This window comes from Amphiprion ocellaris, chromosome 3 (genome assembly GCF_022539595.1).
Source record: "Amphiprion ocellaris isolate individual 3 ecotype Okinawa chromosome 3, ASM2253959v1, whole genome shotgun sequence".
NCBI lineage: Eukaryota > Metazoa > Chordata > Actinopteri > Pomacentridae > Amphiprion > Amphiprion ocellaris.
Genome location: NC_072768.1, coordinates 39,875,282 through 39,892,597, shown reverse-complemented (window position 1 = coordinate 39,892,597; position 17,316 = coordinate 39,875,282). Strand labels below are relative to the sequence as shown.

General features: G+C 36.1%; 1 protein-coding gene across 19 annotated transcripts in view; it reads left to right on the top strand.

Annotated features, from left to right (window-relative positions):
• Positions 1-17,316, top strand: part of ppfibp2b (PPFIA binding protein 2b) — a 101,965-nt gene that overhangs the window by 50,282 nt on the left and 34,367 nt on the right. For all 19 annotated transcript variants that reach the window (XM_055009473.1, XM_055009479.1, XM_055009477.1 and 16 more), the window contains one exon: positions 11,035-11,184. In XM_055009473.1, coding sequence (XP_054865448.1) covers positions 11,035-11,184 — 150 coding nt within the window. The remainder of the gene's footprint in view (positions 1-11,034; positions 11,185-17,316) is intronic.

Below are 17,316 nucleotides of genomic sequence, written 5' to 3'. Positions count from 1 at the left end.
ACTGTAGCACTAGCTACATTGCTAACCAGCCAACTTTACATGACACTAATAACATTATGCTATGTTAGCTTAGTATAGCACTAACCATCTAGCAAACTAGCTGAATTTATGTTAAACTAATTACATTCTGATAAACTGGCTTACTGTAGCTCTGGCTAACGAGCTGAGTTTATCTTAAACTAACAACAGCATGCTACATTAGCTTGCTGTGGCACTAGCTACCTAGCTAACTAGCTGACCGTATGTTAAACTAATAATATTATGCTATGTTAGCTCGCTGTAGCACTAGTTACCTAACTAACCGGCTGACTTTATGTTCAACTAATAACAGCGTGCTATACTAGCTTGCCGTAGCACTAACTACCTAGCTAATTAGCTGACTTCATGTTAAACTAATAACACTCCGCTGTAATGGCTGGGTGTAGCTTTAGCTAACCATCTGACTTTATCTTGAACTAATAAGTATGCTATATATACTTGCTGTCGCACAAACTACCTAGCTAATTAGCTAACTTTATGCTAACTTAATAACATTCTGCTATGCTAGCAGATGGTATCACTAACTAACTAGCTGACTTTATGTTAACATAACATTCTGCTATGTTAGCTTACTGTAGCATTAGATATCTGGCTAACTAGCTGACTTTATGTGTAACTGGCAACATTATGCTTAATTAGCTGGCATTAGCACTAGCCACCTAGCTGACTTTATGTTAAGCTATCCTCTACTACTACAGCAAGGTAGCCAACTAGCTGATCTTATTAGAATATGCTGAATTAGCTTCAAGACCTCTTAAAAGGGTTAAAACTGCTTCTTAAACATCTGCTGGTTGAAGAATATGTTTGTATTTTGACTGTTCGGTCTCTGAGTGTTTAATTCACTTTGACCCATTAAGTCACTGTTTTAACCATTAAACTGCATTTATTTGCTCATATTTCCAACATTGCAGCTGTTTTGAAGTGTTATCAGGTTGTATTGTCACTGAAATCTCAAGGTAATTATTAGTAAAGCAGTTTTAATCCCCTTGACCTTTATTTAAAGGCCTCAATAGGTATATTTTTATATTTCCCAGCTGTTAAACAGGATCTACATGTAGCCAAGCGGTTAAAAAGTCCTGAGCTGTGACTGTAAATGAGTAAATAAAGGAGCAGCTCAGAGTTTTATCCTCTGATTCAGATCTAAGAACTAACAGACGTCAAAACAAGCAGATTTAAAGCTCAGAGTTTTAGACGGTTTGTTCTGACAACAGAGCAGTATCGGTTTCATTCTGTTTGTGGTTCAGTAAACTGGTTTCTGTAGTTGTTCATTACAAACACCTCTGGTAGGATTTTACTGTGTGATTAATAAATAACATAGAATTTAACGTCTGGTGCAGCTGGAGTAAATGTTAGTTTAAATCTGTATTTTAAAGGCAGATGGTTGAATTAAAATCAGTATAAAGAAGACTATTTTAATATCACATTAAGTTTTTGGAACTTTTTGACTGTGTTATGAATTTATAACAGAACAAAACAGGTCTCAGGTTTTTTTGTTTGTTTTTAAAAGAATATACATGTATAAACTTTTTTAGTGGAGTTATCTATTAATGTGACCAAAAATAAAATATTTCTCTGAAATATGTGTGTGCAAGAGTAGTAACATTAGATTTGTGATAAATTATATACCATCATCTAATACAATAATATAATTGGTAAACAGCAGCAAACATTTATTATTGTTTGTATTAAAGGCTAACTAGCTGACTTTATGCTAAACTAATAACATTATGCTATGTTAGCTTGCTACAGCATTAGCTACCTAGCTAAGTATCTGACATTTGCTGACATTTTCAGAAATGATTGAGGCAACACACAACAGCTAACTTGCTAACTTTATGTTAAGCTAATGACATTATGCTATATTAGTTGGCCATAGCACTAGCTACCTAACTGACATTATATTACACTCACATTATGCTATGTTAGCTTGCTGTAGCATTAACTAACCCTAGCTTAGTAGATGAAGTTTGCCGAGGTTTCAGAAATGATGAAGACAACACACAGCAGCTAACTTTATGCTAAACTAATAACATTAGCTGTATTAGCTTGCTGTAGCATCAGCTTCCTAGCTAAGTAGCTGACTTTGTTAAACTAATAACACTATAATAACACTATATTAACTTGCTGTAGCACTAGCTTCCTAGCTAACTAGTTGACTTTTTATAACACTAGTAAATTGATGCTATATGAGCTTAGTGAAGCATCAGTGAAATAGGTAGCTAGCTGACTTTATGTTGAGTTAATAACCTTATGCTATATTAGCTTGAATTCGTTGTTATTGCTGCTAATCTTAACAGTAAATATTACTGATAGTGAAGTGATAGTGAAGTTCTAACTGTTGTCCTACTGGTCCATCAATTCTAAATTAACTGGTAACAAAAGACAAATTAGTTTCAGTTTTACTGAGTTTGTTTTGTTTTGTTTTGTTTTCACCTCCAGACAGTCTGTTCCCACTGCAGAACCATAAATCAGAACGTTAGAAAACTAATTGTAGGTCTGCTGAAGCTGAACTGTCTGAGCTTTAAAAACTGTAATTGACATCTGTGTTTAAATCCTCTGATAGCAGGTGTTAGCATGCTAGCTTGTTTGTAGCGTCAGCATGTTAGCGTGTCGTTGAGAGACGCTAACATGCTGACGCTGATCTTTGGAACCAGCAGACGGATATTATAGAAACCAAGCAGTAAATATGGAGGGATTCAAGGCACAGCTGGGTTTTATTATTGTGTGTTTTACATTTTTCTTGTTGTGCAATTCATATTTTATATTTTTTTCTTATTGTTTATTTTTACTTACTGCATATTTTGCGTATTTACCTATATTTATGGCAGTGGGAACTTTAGTCTTTCTGCTGTAGCAACTGAAATCTATTCTATTCTATTCTATTCACCCCCTAAAATTTCAGTCGACTTTCTTCCTCTGCAGCTCTGAACGTCTTCAGGTTGTTTTTCTTATGTCAGCGATGAATCAAACTGAATCTTCTTCTGTTCGGATCCTCAGCAGCATCTTTGTTCTGCTCGTCGTCATTTTCATCGAGGATAAAAAGGCCTCAGAGCAGAAATAAAAACCAGCAGATAATTAACACATCTGCAGCCGAAATACTGAAACTGTTGGAGGAGAAAAACAGAAACCAGCAGCGTTTCGTTTCCAGCTGATCAACAGAAGGTTTAGATTCTCTGTTGGAATCAGTTTTAAAGCAACAGGTTCTTTAGATTCTGTATTAGAATCAGTTTATTGCGTTTAACTGCTGGTTAAACATGCAGCTGATAGAAGCTGATTGTTGGAGGCGTTCAGAGCAGATAACGGCCGTCTGGTGTCTCAGTCTGATCATAAAACCAGAGATTTAAAGCTGCACCAGGATCCACACAGAAACATCACCAGTTAACTGAAACTGTTCTGAGATCAGATTAATCACGTTTCCATCTGGATCACATCTTCAGTGAGTTCTGCAGATATTTTTGACCCAAAAAAAGGCCTGAGGAGGATTTCAGAAACAGAAGAAACAGAAGAAAGATAGAAGATAATATCCAGCAGAATGAGATTAAATCAATAAAAAACAGCACTGGTAGATAAAGTTACAGGAAACTGATTTATTAAAACAGCAATAAACAAACAGATAAGAAAAATGATAAAGTGGAGAGTAAAATAGAGAAAAGTTGATTAAAATTAAGGACATTTAAGTAATATGAGTGATTACTTGAAAGCAACGTAAAAAAAGGAGTTTCTTTGAACAAAATATATTAAAATCAAATTTCTTAAAACATGAAAACATTTATATGATGTCATATACTGCATATATTTATATGCAGTATACATACATATATATATATATATATATATATATATATATAAAAAACTTGTTTTGTTGAATTGCTCCAGTGATAAAATAGACTTTCATCATATAAAGTTAAAAATAAAGTTAAAAAGACTTTCGTTTGCATAAAATGATAATAGTAATAATAGAAAAAATAATAATGATAAATAATTTTTAAAAGACTTTTTGTTTATTGTTATTATTACAAAAGCCCCTTTTTTACTTTATATGATGAAAGCCTATTTTACCACAAATCAAGTGTGTATATAGATAGATAGATATATATGTATGTGTATATATAATCACCCAACAGCTGGCCATATAGGACGAATATAAAATATTTTATTCTAACATAAAAATGTTTGAATTTTTGTGATGTCACTGTTGGTCTGAGCTGAGTCATTAACAGCTTCATGGTTTCCTCAGGCACCACAGAATTTTATATTTTTACAGATTCCAGCTAGGCCAAATATTTTATTTTTGGGGATTTTTTAAAATAAATATCACGATTATAAGCTTAGATTTGGTTTCTGACAGAGCTTCACACGAGTAGTTCAAGGACCGTAGGAAAGCTGAAAATCTTTCTGTTTTTACAGTTCCTGGCTCTGGTTAATGAGTCATTTTGGTGATTTTTTTACGTCTTCAAGCCCATTAGTGAGTTTGTAACTAAATCTTTGACTGTCGACTTTCAAAGTTCTCTGAGCCGCTGTTTATTGTGTTTGTGTTTCTGTCGTTTCGTTCAATCTGCTGCTGCGTTCAGGAACCAGGAAAAGACGTCGGTAGAAGGTCATAGTTTTCCAGCTAGAAATGAAGTTTATGGAACTAAAATATGATCTTGACGTGTACACAACAAACGCAACAAACGCAACAAACACAAAAAACGCAACAAACACAACAAATACAACAGACACAACAAACACAACAAATACAACAAACACAATAAACACAACAAACACAATAAACACAACAACATTCGTGTTTTAAAGAGAAACGAGACCAGAGGGAATAAATCTGACCATAGAGATACTTCCTGTTACAACCAACAATAAGCACTGAGTCACACACTAGTACACACTAGTACACACTAATACACACTAGTACACACTAGTACACAGTAATACACACTAGTACACACTAGTACACACTAATACACACTAGTACACACTAATACACACTAGTACACACTAATAGACACTAATACACAGTAGTACACACTAGTACACACTAATACACACTAGTACACACTAATAGACACTAGTACACACTAATACACACTAGTACACACTAGTACACACTAATACACACTAGTACACACTAGTACACACGAGTACACTAATACACACTAGTACACACTAATAGACACTAATACACAGTAGTACACACTAGTACACACTAATACACACTAGTACACACTAATAGAAACTAGTACACACTAATACACACTAGTACACACTAGTACACACTAATACACACTAGTACACACTAATACACACTAGTACACACTAATAAACACTAGTACACACTAGTACACACTAATACACACTAATAGACAGAGTACAGTGTAGTACAGTGTAGTATAATGTAGTATAATGTGGTATATTGTAGTACAGTGTTGTATAATGTAGTACAGTGCAGTATAATGTAGTATAATGTAGTACAGTGCAGCATAACGTAGTACAGTGTAGTATGATGTAGTACAGTGTAGTATAATGTAGTATGTTGTTGTACTTTTCCTCGTGACTGAACGTCCCGCGGCGTCTTTATTTAGACTCATAAATCATCTGCAGTCAGACGTTTGTGTGTTTACAGAGTTCTGGTTACACAATGTTATACACACACACACACACACACACACACACACACACACACACTAGATACATCCCATAATACTGATGCTTACGTTATCGAGAAAATGAACAAAAAAAAACAGATTCAGTCTAAACTGTGACATCTGGATGGATGGAATTGTTTGGTTTTACATCTTTTGGTCATTGTGGTCGTTTTGTGTAACATTTTGGTTGTTTTGTGTCTTTTTGTGGTTATTTTCTCTCACAATTAGTTATTTTCTCTTACCTTTTGGTTATTTTCTGTCACATTTTGGTCGTTTTGTGTCACATTTTGGTCATTTTGTGTCATATTTTGGTCATTTTGTGTCATATTTTGGTCATTTTGTGTAACATTTCGGTCATTTTATTCAACATTTTGGTTGCTTTGTGTAATATTTTGGTTGTTTTGTGTAATAATTTGGTTGTTTTGTGTAACATTTTAGTTGTTTTGTGTAACATTTTCGTTGTTTTGCGTAACATTTTGGTTGTTTTCTGTCACATTTTGGTCATTTTCTGTCATATTTTGGTCGTTTTGTGTCACATTTTGGTAGTTTTGTGTAACATTTAGGTTGTTTTGTGTCATTTTGTGGTCATTTTCTCTCACATTTAGTTATTGTCTGTCACATTTTGGTTGTTTTGCATCTTTTCATGTCCATTTTGCGTCAGTTTTGGTCCTTTTGCATCACATTTTAGTTGTTTAGGCTGAGGATTGTTTTGCTTTTGTCTTATTAAAGTGTAATTTGTGGATAAACCCGATGACAAGCATCATCTCTTGACTTCAGGAGATGTTACGAACAAAAACGACGCTATAATACTGACTCCTTCTGTCAGTTATTGTCATTTCTGGACGTCTTTCTTCAGACTTTAAATCCAGATCTGAGTTCTGCCGTCCGACTCATGGAGCTTCGGTATCCTCATAAACGCTGCCAAGACGATAATTTGTCTCGTGTTGCTTGTCGTAATTAAAGGAAAGCAAATGTGAGGCAGCGTCCTGATAAAGCGTCCCGCCGTAACGACACTGGTGTTAGATTGCAGAGCGACGGTCGGCTGCCAGGACTAAGCAGATTTTGTGAGAGAAGCTGCTGAGCTGCAGCGATTAAAGGCTTTAAAGTGTCTGTCTGAGCTGCTGACACGGTTTGTTGTGTTTGGTGTCACTCTGTGGTCAAACTGTGTGGTTAATACGAAAAGCTCTGCTCTTTCAGGCAGTTTGTTCGGCCTCTGGTCCAGTTTTTCTGTTTCAAATCCACTTAGAGATGAAGGGTTTTTTTTAGTAAACACGGAAGGACTATTCATCTAAAAGCTCTGAAATGAACACTGGTGTTCCTCAGGGTTTCATTTTAGGTCCGACATCTTTTAAGCTTTTTAAACTTTTTAAACTTTTCATTGTGCCTATTAAAAACATCACCATTTACACCAACGACACTCTGCTTTACATCAGAGTCTCTTCGCAACCAATGTTCTTTTTTCACTGTATTTTTGATTTCTCCAGCTCAACCAGGATAAAACTGACTTAATTAATAAAATACTGAAACTCAGAGAGAGAAACTGCAGCATCGGCTCTAAAACCGTGTTTAGAAATTTTAAAAATATTGAGGTGATCTTGGCCCTCGATTTGAGCCCACACTAGAAATATAACCAAGACTTATTATTTTGAAATGAAACTTAATACCTGTTTCGTATGATTTTACTAAATATTATAATAATAGAACAGGGAAATCTGTAAAATAACTCATAATTATTTACCATTTTAAAATTTTGATATACATGTTACTTTCAGAAAACAGCAAATATAAGTAAAATCTTTTTTTTTATTATTTAAATACGTTTTTAAAAATTGCAAACATTCATGGTCAAAAGGTTCTAAAAGAAAAAATACTGTTATAAAAATACAGATTTTTAACATTATTTACAGTTTTGACCATTTTTTAATTATAGTTTTATTTTTATGGATTGTTTTAAATTTGTACTTGTTTTATTTACTAGTTTTTTTTATTTCTGTGTTTTTTTTCTAGCTATTACCTACACATATTTTTTCTTTTAAATAATGGAAAATATGTGTAAAATAATGATATTGTTTGCTGATTTATATACAGTAAAATATGGTGTCATTTTACAGTGAAATTTGTTTTGCATTAGATTTTTTGCAATTTAATGTAAAGTTACCGTGGAATTTTTTTCTGTGATTTTAAGTTGTTATTATCCATTGGGAAAATGTGTGAGATAACATTTTAAAAATTATTAAATTGTTTACCATTTTTAAAATTCTTAATACACATAAAATTACACTTTTTAATTAAAAAAAATTGCATAGATTCATGGTCAAAAGGTTAGAAAAGGAAAAAATACTGTTTATAAAAATACATATTTTTATCATTATTTATAGTTTGGGCCTGTTTTATTGATGTTTAATGTGTAAATTAATATGTTTTCCATAATTTTTGTAGCTGTTACCTGTAAATTATAATGTATTTATTACTAAAAAATGTACTGTTTAAAAAATAAATAATATAGTAAATATTGTCAAATATCTGTAAAATAATGATACCGTTTGCTGATTTATATACAGTAAAATATAATGTAATTATACAGTGTAAAAGAATAAATTATCATTCATAAAAACAGATTTTTATGTTACGATTTTTACAATTTAATGTAGTTAACATAGAAATTAATACATTTTTTCTGTAATTTTAAGTTATTATCCATAAACAAAGCAATAATTTACAAAAAAAATAGAAATTGTTTTACAAAATTCAGTAAAAAATAGATTTAAGAACTTCTCCACCGTCTTCACTACATTTATTATAAATCTAATGAGACGTGGACGTAAACTGCAGCTTTAATGCTCAGCAGGGAAACTCGACCACCAGGCGTTAATTCTGCTTTAATGCTGAGTTACGTTACATCGAGGTCACATTGAGAGTGATTTTCCAGCCAGTTAGTCTCAGAAAACAACAGAGGAAATAGTTTGATGATCTCTTTTAATCATTTAATAGTAGAATTATCAGCAGCTCTGTTAAAAATAGATCTGAATCTGTCCTTAAATCAGTGTCAGGGAGAAAAAAACATCTATAAAGTCAATTTGGCGTAAAAATTAACCAAAAACTGTGCTTTGTTCAGTTGTTTATTTTAATATTTTAATCAATTTTCCCTAAATATACACTATTTTTCTCATATAAGAGGTCTGTTACTTTGACAAAAACATCCACCAGTGATCATTTTTACTGCATTTGTTCCAGTTTTGAAATTGTGTAGGCTGAAGGGAGGAACAGGAAGATGTTGAGTTTGGTTTTACTCCACCTTCAACATCATCCAAGTCTTACACAACAATCTACGAGTTACATTCCTCTTAATTACTCAGTCGCTCTGGTGTCGACTCAGACAGGAAACTGGCCTTTTTCCCAAAACAAGTTCCATCCAGTCAATGAAAACAACCACCAGATGCAGCAACCAGCTATCAACCTCCTGATATGAGCCTTAAAGTTTACCCAGAATGCACTTTTAAAAGTTTAATTACATTTAAAGTTACTCAGTATTGTTCAAAATGTCGTTTGAATCGTCCGAAATTACTTGAAAATTGTTTAATAATGCAAAAACTTTCCAAAATTACTTAAAAACTTCTTCAAATCATCCCAGATTACCCAAATGTGTACAAAAGTTGTCAAACTTTGTGCAAGTGGACTCAACATTTATTCAAAATCATATGAAAATCCATCAAAAAATTTTTAAAAATCCTCCAAAATGTGTTTTTATTTTGCTACATTTTGTTCTGACCAACCAGCGACCAACATGCAGATATGAGCCTTAAAGTTTACCCAGAAGGAAGTTTTCAAACTTTTCTCTGGTGAATTATCTGAAAACAGAAACACATCCGGGATAACAATGACTGTTTCTAGGACTCTGTCACAGACATTAAACTGCTGCTGTTTTACTGTTCAAACATCCCACAATACAAATGCTTACACAGTTGGTTGTAGAGAAAATGAACAAAAAAAAAAACAGATTCAGTCTAAACTGTGACATCTGGATGGATGGAATTGTTTGGTTTTGAATCTTTTCGTGTTAATTTCGGGTCACTTTTTGATCATTTTGCGTCAAATCCTGGTTGTTTTGTGTGTTTTTGTGGTCATTTTCTCTCACATTTTGGTCATTTTGTCTAACCTTGTGGTTGTTTCACATCTTTTCGTGTTCACTTTACATCAGTTTTGGTCATTTTGCGTCACATTTTAGTTGTTTAGGTTTTTGATGCTCCAAGTTGGTGACAGAAAAAAATTAACAAAACCAGATTCAGTGTTTAGACTGAGACACCTGGATGGATGTAAAACTGATCTGGTGTCAGTTTTTACCAGAACTCAGATGTTTTTCCTCCTAAATGTCCTGGTTCTATCTGCTGGACTGATGAAGTTCTGAGGATCAGAAATGATGGAAAAAGTCCATTAAATAGTGATAAATCTGGACCCACCTCTATGGACTTCAAGGAAATATTCCCAGGATGAAGGTAGATCTCTGGTCATTGATGTTGAGTTAGGGGGTTGATTGTTCATGAAACACAATGAAATTGTTCAAAATGACAGGGAAATTGTCCAATATTTCTCAAATTTGTCAAAAATAACTCAAAATCAAGATGTGGCTCCTGGACAAGATGTAAAAATTAATTTGCCTGCAGCTTCTAAAAGAACTCAAATCTGTGCTTTATATATAAAATGACATGAAAATCATCCAATTTAAATGAAAATGGTCCTACCTTCCTCTAAATGATGTAAATGATGGAAAAAGTCCATTAAAAGGTGATAAATCTGGGCCCACCTCTATAGACTTCACAGTATGAAGGTAGAACTTTGATCATTAATAAAGTTACTGGAGATGAAGAACCAGATGCTTCTGAGTAGGTCAGGGAGGATTTTCTTCAGATTTGGTTGGTTTATATGGAATGACCCACCTGAACCTGGTTTATCAAACTTTTTGGTTTCCCTCTGACATGTTTTATCTGGATGTCTGAAGCTTCAACAGCAACAATCCAGTGACTCAAGTTTGCGTTGAAGGAAAGAGGAATGAGGATGAGGAATTGAAAGTAGCTGATAGAAACAGGGCTTGTCCTCGATGCTTTCCTCTTCTCTCTCATACCAAAGAAGCCCAGCGTTATATTAATAGAGCCGTAGCAGGCCTGCGTCTGAGTATATTTAGCTCTGTGGGCCCCGCCGGCTGGCCGGCCGGCCGGCTCTTACTGTGGGAACAACACTGAGCCCAGTGGACCAACATGCTTCCTCCCTGCTCATATCTGTGGCCGACCTTTTTCTAACCGTGTCGACTGTTAAAGCAGCTTCAAACTCACAGTGAACATGTGTTGTTTTTAACCAGGAGCTGATTAGCAGAACTTCTCTGGAGACCCAGAAGCTGGACCTGATGGATGAGGTGTCCTACCTGAAGCTGAAGCTGGTCGGTATGGAGGAGAAGCAGCCGGACGTTCAGCAGCAGGACGCCGCCGACAGCAAGCAGAACAAAGCAGAGGTAGGAAAAGCCAAAAAAACTCTGACTTTCTGTGTGTTTCTGCTGAGCTGATGCCGCAAAAAGAGCAAGGAAAAGTGCTGAATCTGTGATGTGGGGATTAACAACTTGTGTGGATGAGAAGTTTCCCTCCACACATGCTGTCGTGTTGAATTAAAGCAGGATAAATGCGAACCACAACACACTGGGCAGTGGGCCTAACCCAACATGAGAGCTCAGATTAAGGGTATTTATTATAGCTCCTCCTTTAATATCTCTGCTCTTACTGGCAGCAACTCCAGATGCTCACATCACTGTGATCACACCTAATTAAGTGGATTAGACAGAGACGGCATCGGGCTTTTGTTTTCATTATAAAAAAGAAATTAAAACAAGCTGTTTAGGCATATTGAGAGAGGAGTTTTTAATTGAAATATTGTGCGAAGATGTTATATAAAGACAAAAAACAGATCAGATGAACAGTTTTCCTTTTTACGATGACCTGGATGGCAATGTTGGCAGTCTTCTACCAACCAATCAGTGTCGAGCACAGGGAGTTACAGCCTACGAAGTCATGACAACAGAAAGTAGGTTTGTCATGCGAGGTTTGAATAACTGCAAAATAAACACAAAACTAAATCAAATGTGATGAAAAGATAAACCTCGGCTCGGAGCGTCAGGTGTGAAAATGCCTGCATTCTCCACCAAAACGTCACGCAACTCCAAAATGCCAATCCAGATATTTTATACTGTAACTACACACAAACTAAATGAGTTGTTCTTGTTGTGTTTCTCTTGCTTTAAACTGATCATATTCATTCAGACCTGCTGTATGAGGATTCATGTCAGCTGTTTGTCTGGTTTCAGTGTTTTCTCTGAGCCAACGAGGAACTTTAACAACATTCACTACTGGCCGCTGTGGTCAGTAAACCTCCACAATGCTAACCAAAATGGAACGTTTCCCAGACAGAAGCGTCCTCGTTAGGATGTTTGGGAAGAGATGAAGTATTCCGAGGATTCTGGTTTAGATTGCCGTCATCAGTCAGATCCACTCTTTAACTCTCACTGTGGTGATGATGTGGTTTAAACTGAGTCTCTTAGAGGTTAAACAGTGGAGCTGTGTTCCTTTTCCTTTGGGTTTTCTACCATTTTTACACCATACTGAAGGAAAACAGATGACTTTCAGTGAGATTTATCATAAGGGGAGCGCTACCAGAAACAAACATTAATGCACATTTTAAAGTAGACTGTAAAGGAAATCTGAACCTATTGAATCCAAGTCTACTGTACTGATATAAATAAATATCTAAAATTATATACAGTTTGACAGTTAACAGAGAAAGAATTGTTGGATTTCTTTGACCTGCTGTTGGTGTGAACTCACCTGTCGGCCGTTAACAGCTGATCCACCGAGGAGGCGCCTGATTGGTGGAATGTGTGTTTGACGCTCTGACCTGTTATCAGCTGGAGGGTGTCAGCAGCTCGTTGTCGAGGCAACGGGGAGTTCACACTGGGAGGACAAAACCAAGGACGGCTGATGTGTTTTATACATGAATCAGCTCATTTGTACTTTCATTTTTGTAGAAAACATTGCGGGATAACCACCGTACAAGACGAGCAGAAAACACAAAATCAAAGACAGTTAAAGGACACGTCAGAGAAAAACTACATTTCACAAAAAGTAGAGGAATTAATGATGAAAACGACTTAAAATGACACTGAAGAGCAGCTTTGTTTTTGCCATTTTGTCTCATTTTTGTAATTTTGTGTCTCGTTTGTGTCAGTTTATGTCATTTTGTGTCTCATCTTTGTCATTTTGTGTCTCGTTTCTACCATTTTGTGTATCGTTTTTTTATTTGCCATTTTGTGTCTTGTTTTGGTCATTTTTGTCTCATTTTGGCCATTTTGTCTCATTTTTGCCATTTTGTGTCTCATTTTTGCCATTTGTGTTTCATTTTTGCCATTTTGTGTCTCGTTTTTGTCATTTTGTGTCTCGTTTTTGTGCTTTTGTGTCTCGTTTTTGTCACTAAATATTACAGTTTAAGGCTTAGATTTGGTTTATTTTCCTGACAGAACCAAACACTGTGGCAGTAATAGTTAAAGACAAACTGTTTTTACAGTTTCTGACTGTGATAAATGGTGTAATTTTGTTGTTTTTTTTAAAGATAGTCGGTCTTTTAAACTCACCAACAGCCTTCAGGATTCAGAGGTTACGAATCTGAAAGCCTCTTACCTTGAAAACAAAAAAGAGAAACTGAATTTTGAGGTTACAAGGGTTCAAAACAAGTTTAAACAATCTGCTTCTCCTAACTGCTTGTGACAAACGGTTTCACTTTTAAGCAGAAACTGCAAAACCACAGTTGGTTGTTTCAGTTGTCGTGTTTCAGGTTTGGTTTTCCCACTAAAACAATCAACAGTAGGAGAGTTTCCCACAGATCCCTGGCAGCGCTGAGTGGATGAAGGATGGTCCTGCTGTCCTGGTCGCTCTGTCATCCAGATCATAAACAGACAAACCCACCATCAGCTGCCTGGCACAGCCAATAAAGACAAGTGTCTGGATCTGAAACAAGCCGGGACACATCAGAACGTTTCCACACAGTTTCAACAACAGCCCTGTAGACGCTGTCACACAGAAAGTGCCAAGAAAACCCTGCAATGAAAACCAGGCACCTCAAAGCCACATTCAGACAGTAGAACAGAAGACGGCTTTTATTTTGGAGAACATTTAGAATGGAGACTTTTAGAAAACCTGGCGCTGCGTTTCAGTCGAGCTGAGCAGTCTTAGCTTGTCTTCACTGGTTTCTTTGTGGTCATTTTGTATCTCTTTGTGGTCATTTTGTGTCTCTTTGTGGTTGTTTTGTGTCTCTTTGTGGTCATTTTGTGTCTCTTAGTGGTTGTTTTGTGTCTGTTAGTGGTTGTTTTGTGTCTCTTTATGGATGTTTTGTGTCTCTGTGGTCATTTTGTGACTTTTTGTGTCTCTATAGTCATTTTGTGACTCCTTGTGGTCATTTTGTGTCTCTTTGTGGTCATTTGTGTCTTTCTGTGGTCATATTGTGTCCCTTAGTGGTTGTTTTGTATCCCTTTGTGGTCATTTTGTGTCTCTTTGTGGTCATTTTGTGTCTTTTTGTGGTCATTTTGTGTCTCTTTATGGTCATTTTGTGTCTCCTTATACTCATTTTGTATATCTTTATAGTCATATAGTCATATGTCAAATCTAAATCTACTAGTATACTGTTCTTATCGCCACATAGCTAATATAACTGAGCAGCTTTTGTATTGAAAACATCAACATATGGAAACACGGTATTTTATTCATTTTAACAAAGAATCGGTTACTGGTTCAGATTGAAAATCATTGTGTTTCTCATAGAAACAATCCGACCTCCAGAACACACAGATAATACCGCCCACCCTCTTCCACTGCAGCCGAGTCCAGCTGAGCAGTCTTCGCTTGTCTTCACTGGTTTCTTTGTTCGGACTTTGTTCATTGTGACATCCAGCTGCTGCCGCTGGCGCCGATGGACACCAAAGCTGAGGCTCGTGCGGTTCGGTCGGCTGCATGTGTGGATTTGTAAAGTTATGGCCGGGCGTCGGATCGAATAAACAGCATCTCTGACACGCCGAGGCCCACAGTGGGCCAGCCGAGCGTGATAAACATCAGCGGAAGACGGGAACGATGGTGACGGACAGATTGGAAGATGGAAGGCGACGGGGTGAATGGTCAAAGTATTGTTTGCTGCCCAGCGAACACAAAGTGAACACACTGGAAACCCTGCAGCAGCGTCAGAGTGATCTGACTCCTGGTTCAGCTCACATCACAACGACCAACAGGAAGGATGATTCTCAAGTCTTTCATACCAATGAGACACGTTACGCTAAGTAAAGCAGTCAGTCGGACAGTCAGAGATGCTTTTATTCAAAGATGAAACTTAAATCCAGAGTAGCTGAAATGCCCCTATCTGAATTCTACCTTCATACTGTTAACATCTCCAGAGTTTCAGGTCTTTGAAGTCCACAGAGGAGAACGTCCCCTGTAGAAAGTTCTAGAGTAGACCTACCGACAACTGGAGAAAGTTCTAGAGTAGACCTACCGACAACTGGAGAAAGTTCTAGAGTAGACCTACCGAAAACTGTCCATGTGTCCGTAGGTCTACTCTAGAACTTTCTCCAGGGGACGTTCTCCTTTCCTGCTTCCAGTCTTTAAGTTTAGTCTCACTTGGAACATTCCAGGTCCTTGAAGTCCATAGAGATGGGTCCAAAAAGACTAGAAAACTGTACAAAATAGCTGGGTAACTTGGGCTAATTTGAAGAAGTTTCTCAGGACTTCTGGAAAAAAATTTTTGTTATTTTTAACAATTTTTAAGTAATTTTGAGTCATTTACGTGTTAATTTGAACAATGCTGAATAGTTTTGGAAAAGTTTTTATGTGATTTTGGATGACTTTCCTGTTGTTTGGAACAAATTTTTGAGTAAGTGTCAACAATTTTATATTAATTCTATCTAAGGCTGCAGAGAAAACTTTAAAAAATGCATTCTGGGTAAACTGTCATATCAGCATGTTGATAGGTGTGGGTCAGAACAAGATATAGCAAAATCTCATTTTGGACAAATTTTCTTTCATTTTGGATGGATTTCTGTGTGATTTTGAACAAATGTTGAGTCCACTCGGATAAAGTTGTACTACTTTTGTACACATTTGGGTAATTTTGGATAATTATTTTGTCATTTGAAGAAGTTTTTAAGGACTTTTGGACATTTTTTTGTTATTTTTAACTATTTTCAAATAATTTTATATGATTTACATGCTGCTTTGAACAATATTGAGTTTTTGTGTGATTTTGGATGACTTTCCTGTCATTTGGAACAAGTTTTTACACCAATTTTTGAATAATTCTATCTAAAGCTGGAAGCAACTTTAAAAAGTGCATTCTGGATAAACTTTAAGGCTCCTATCAGCAACCAACCATCTGTCAACAACAGATGGTTGGTCAGAACAAGTTATAGACAATGAAAGGAGCATTTTTACCTCCAGAAGAAACCAGAATCATCTACAGACAGGATTCACTCTGTGGTTTAATAAGATTTAGTGTTTAGATTATGATCTCTAGGTTGATGTAAAACTGATCTGGTGTCAGGTTTTTCAGTCTGTTTGAACCCTAACGGGTTGATGTTTAGTTGTTTTAGTAATTAGATCCTCAGCTGCGGGGTTTTTGAGGCGTTCAGCTGCGTTTCTGTCGGGTTTGTGTTTGTGGTTCGTAACAGCTGCGAGGCTCCGGTCGGACGGCTTCAGGAATGGCAGGAATCCTCTCCAAACATTCCTGGAGGCCCAACACTTTCACCTCAGGAAACCACGGCAGACGCTAAAATGACAACTCTTCAGGAACGACGTGGTTCAACTGTGAAAAGATGCCATGAGGTTTAGAGAGTCCTTAGTTAGGATGAAAATCAACAGGAAAGTCAGATGTGTCTTTACACTGGTCTCCATGATGTCCTCGTTTCTGCAGGAACCAGACTTGGCTGGAGTTCAGGCATCCCATAATAACCCTGGGGCTCAGGGTGGGGACGTTACTCCTAAAAGCCAAACATTTGTAAATCTCTGGAGCCTGTGTGGCCACTCAGAAATATGTTGGACAATGTTGACTTCAGAGTTTCTCACTTCTTGTAAGATATCTAATAAATAATAAATCCACGACTGATTCCGATGTGAAACATTCAGGGAGTTTTCAGGTTGAACTGTCGGCAGTGTGTCCACAGAGAGACTGAGAGGAAAATCAAAGCTACTGGATCAATAAATAAATGCAGCATGGCTCAGAATCAGTGAACAGAGGAGCTAGTTGTTGAAGATACATTCAGCATGGAGAAACATCTTTCTATAGTTATATCTATAATATATGGAGACAAGACGACCACGAAGAGACACAAAATGACAAAGTAAGACACAAAACACCCAAAACAATAGACACAAAGTGAACACAAAGAGATAAAACTTTCCATAAGACGCATTAAATGACCAAAATGAGACATAAAACGTCAAAAACGAGACACAAAACGTTAAAAATGAGATACAAAATGACAAAAACAAGACATAAAATTACAAAAATAAGACATAAAATGGCAAAAACGAGACACTAAATAGCAAAAAAAGAGACGTAAAAT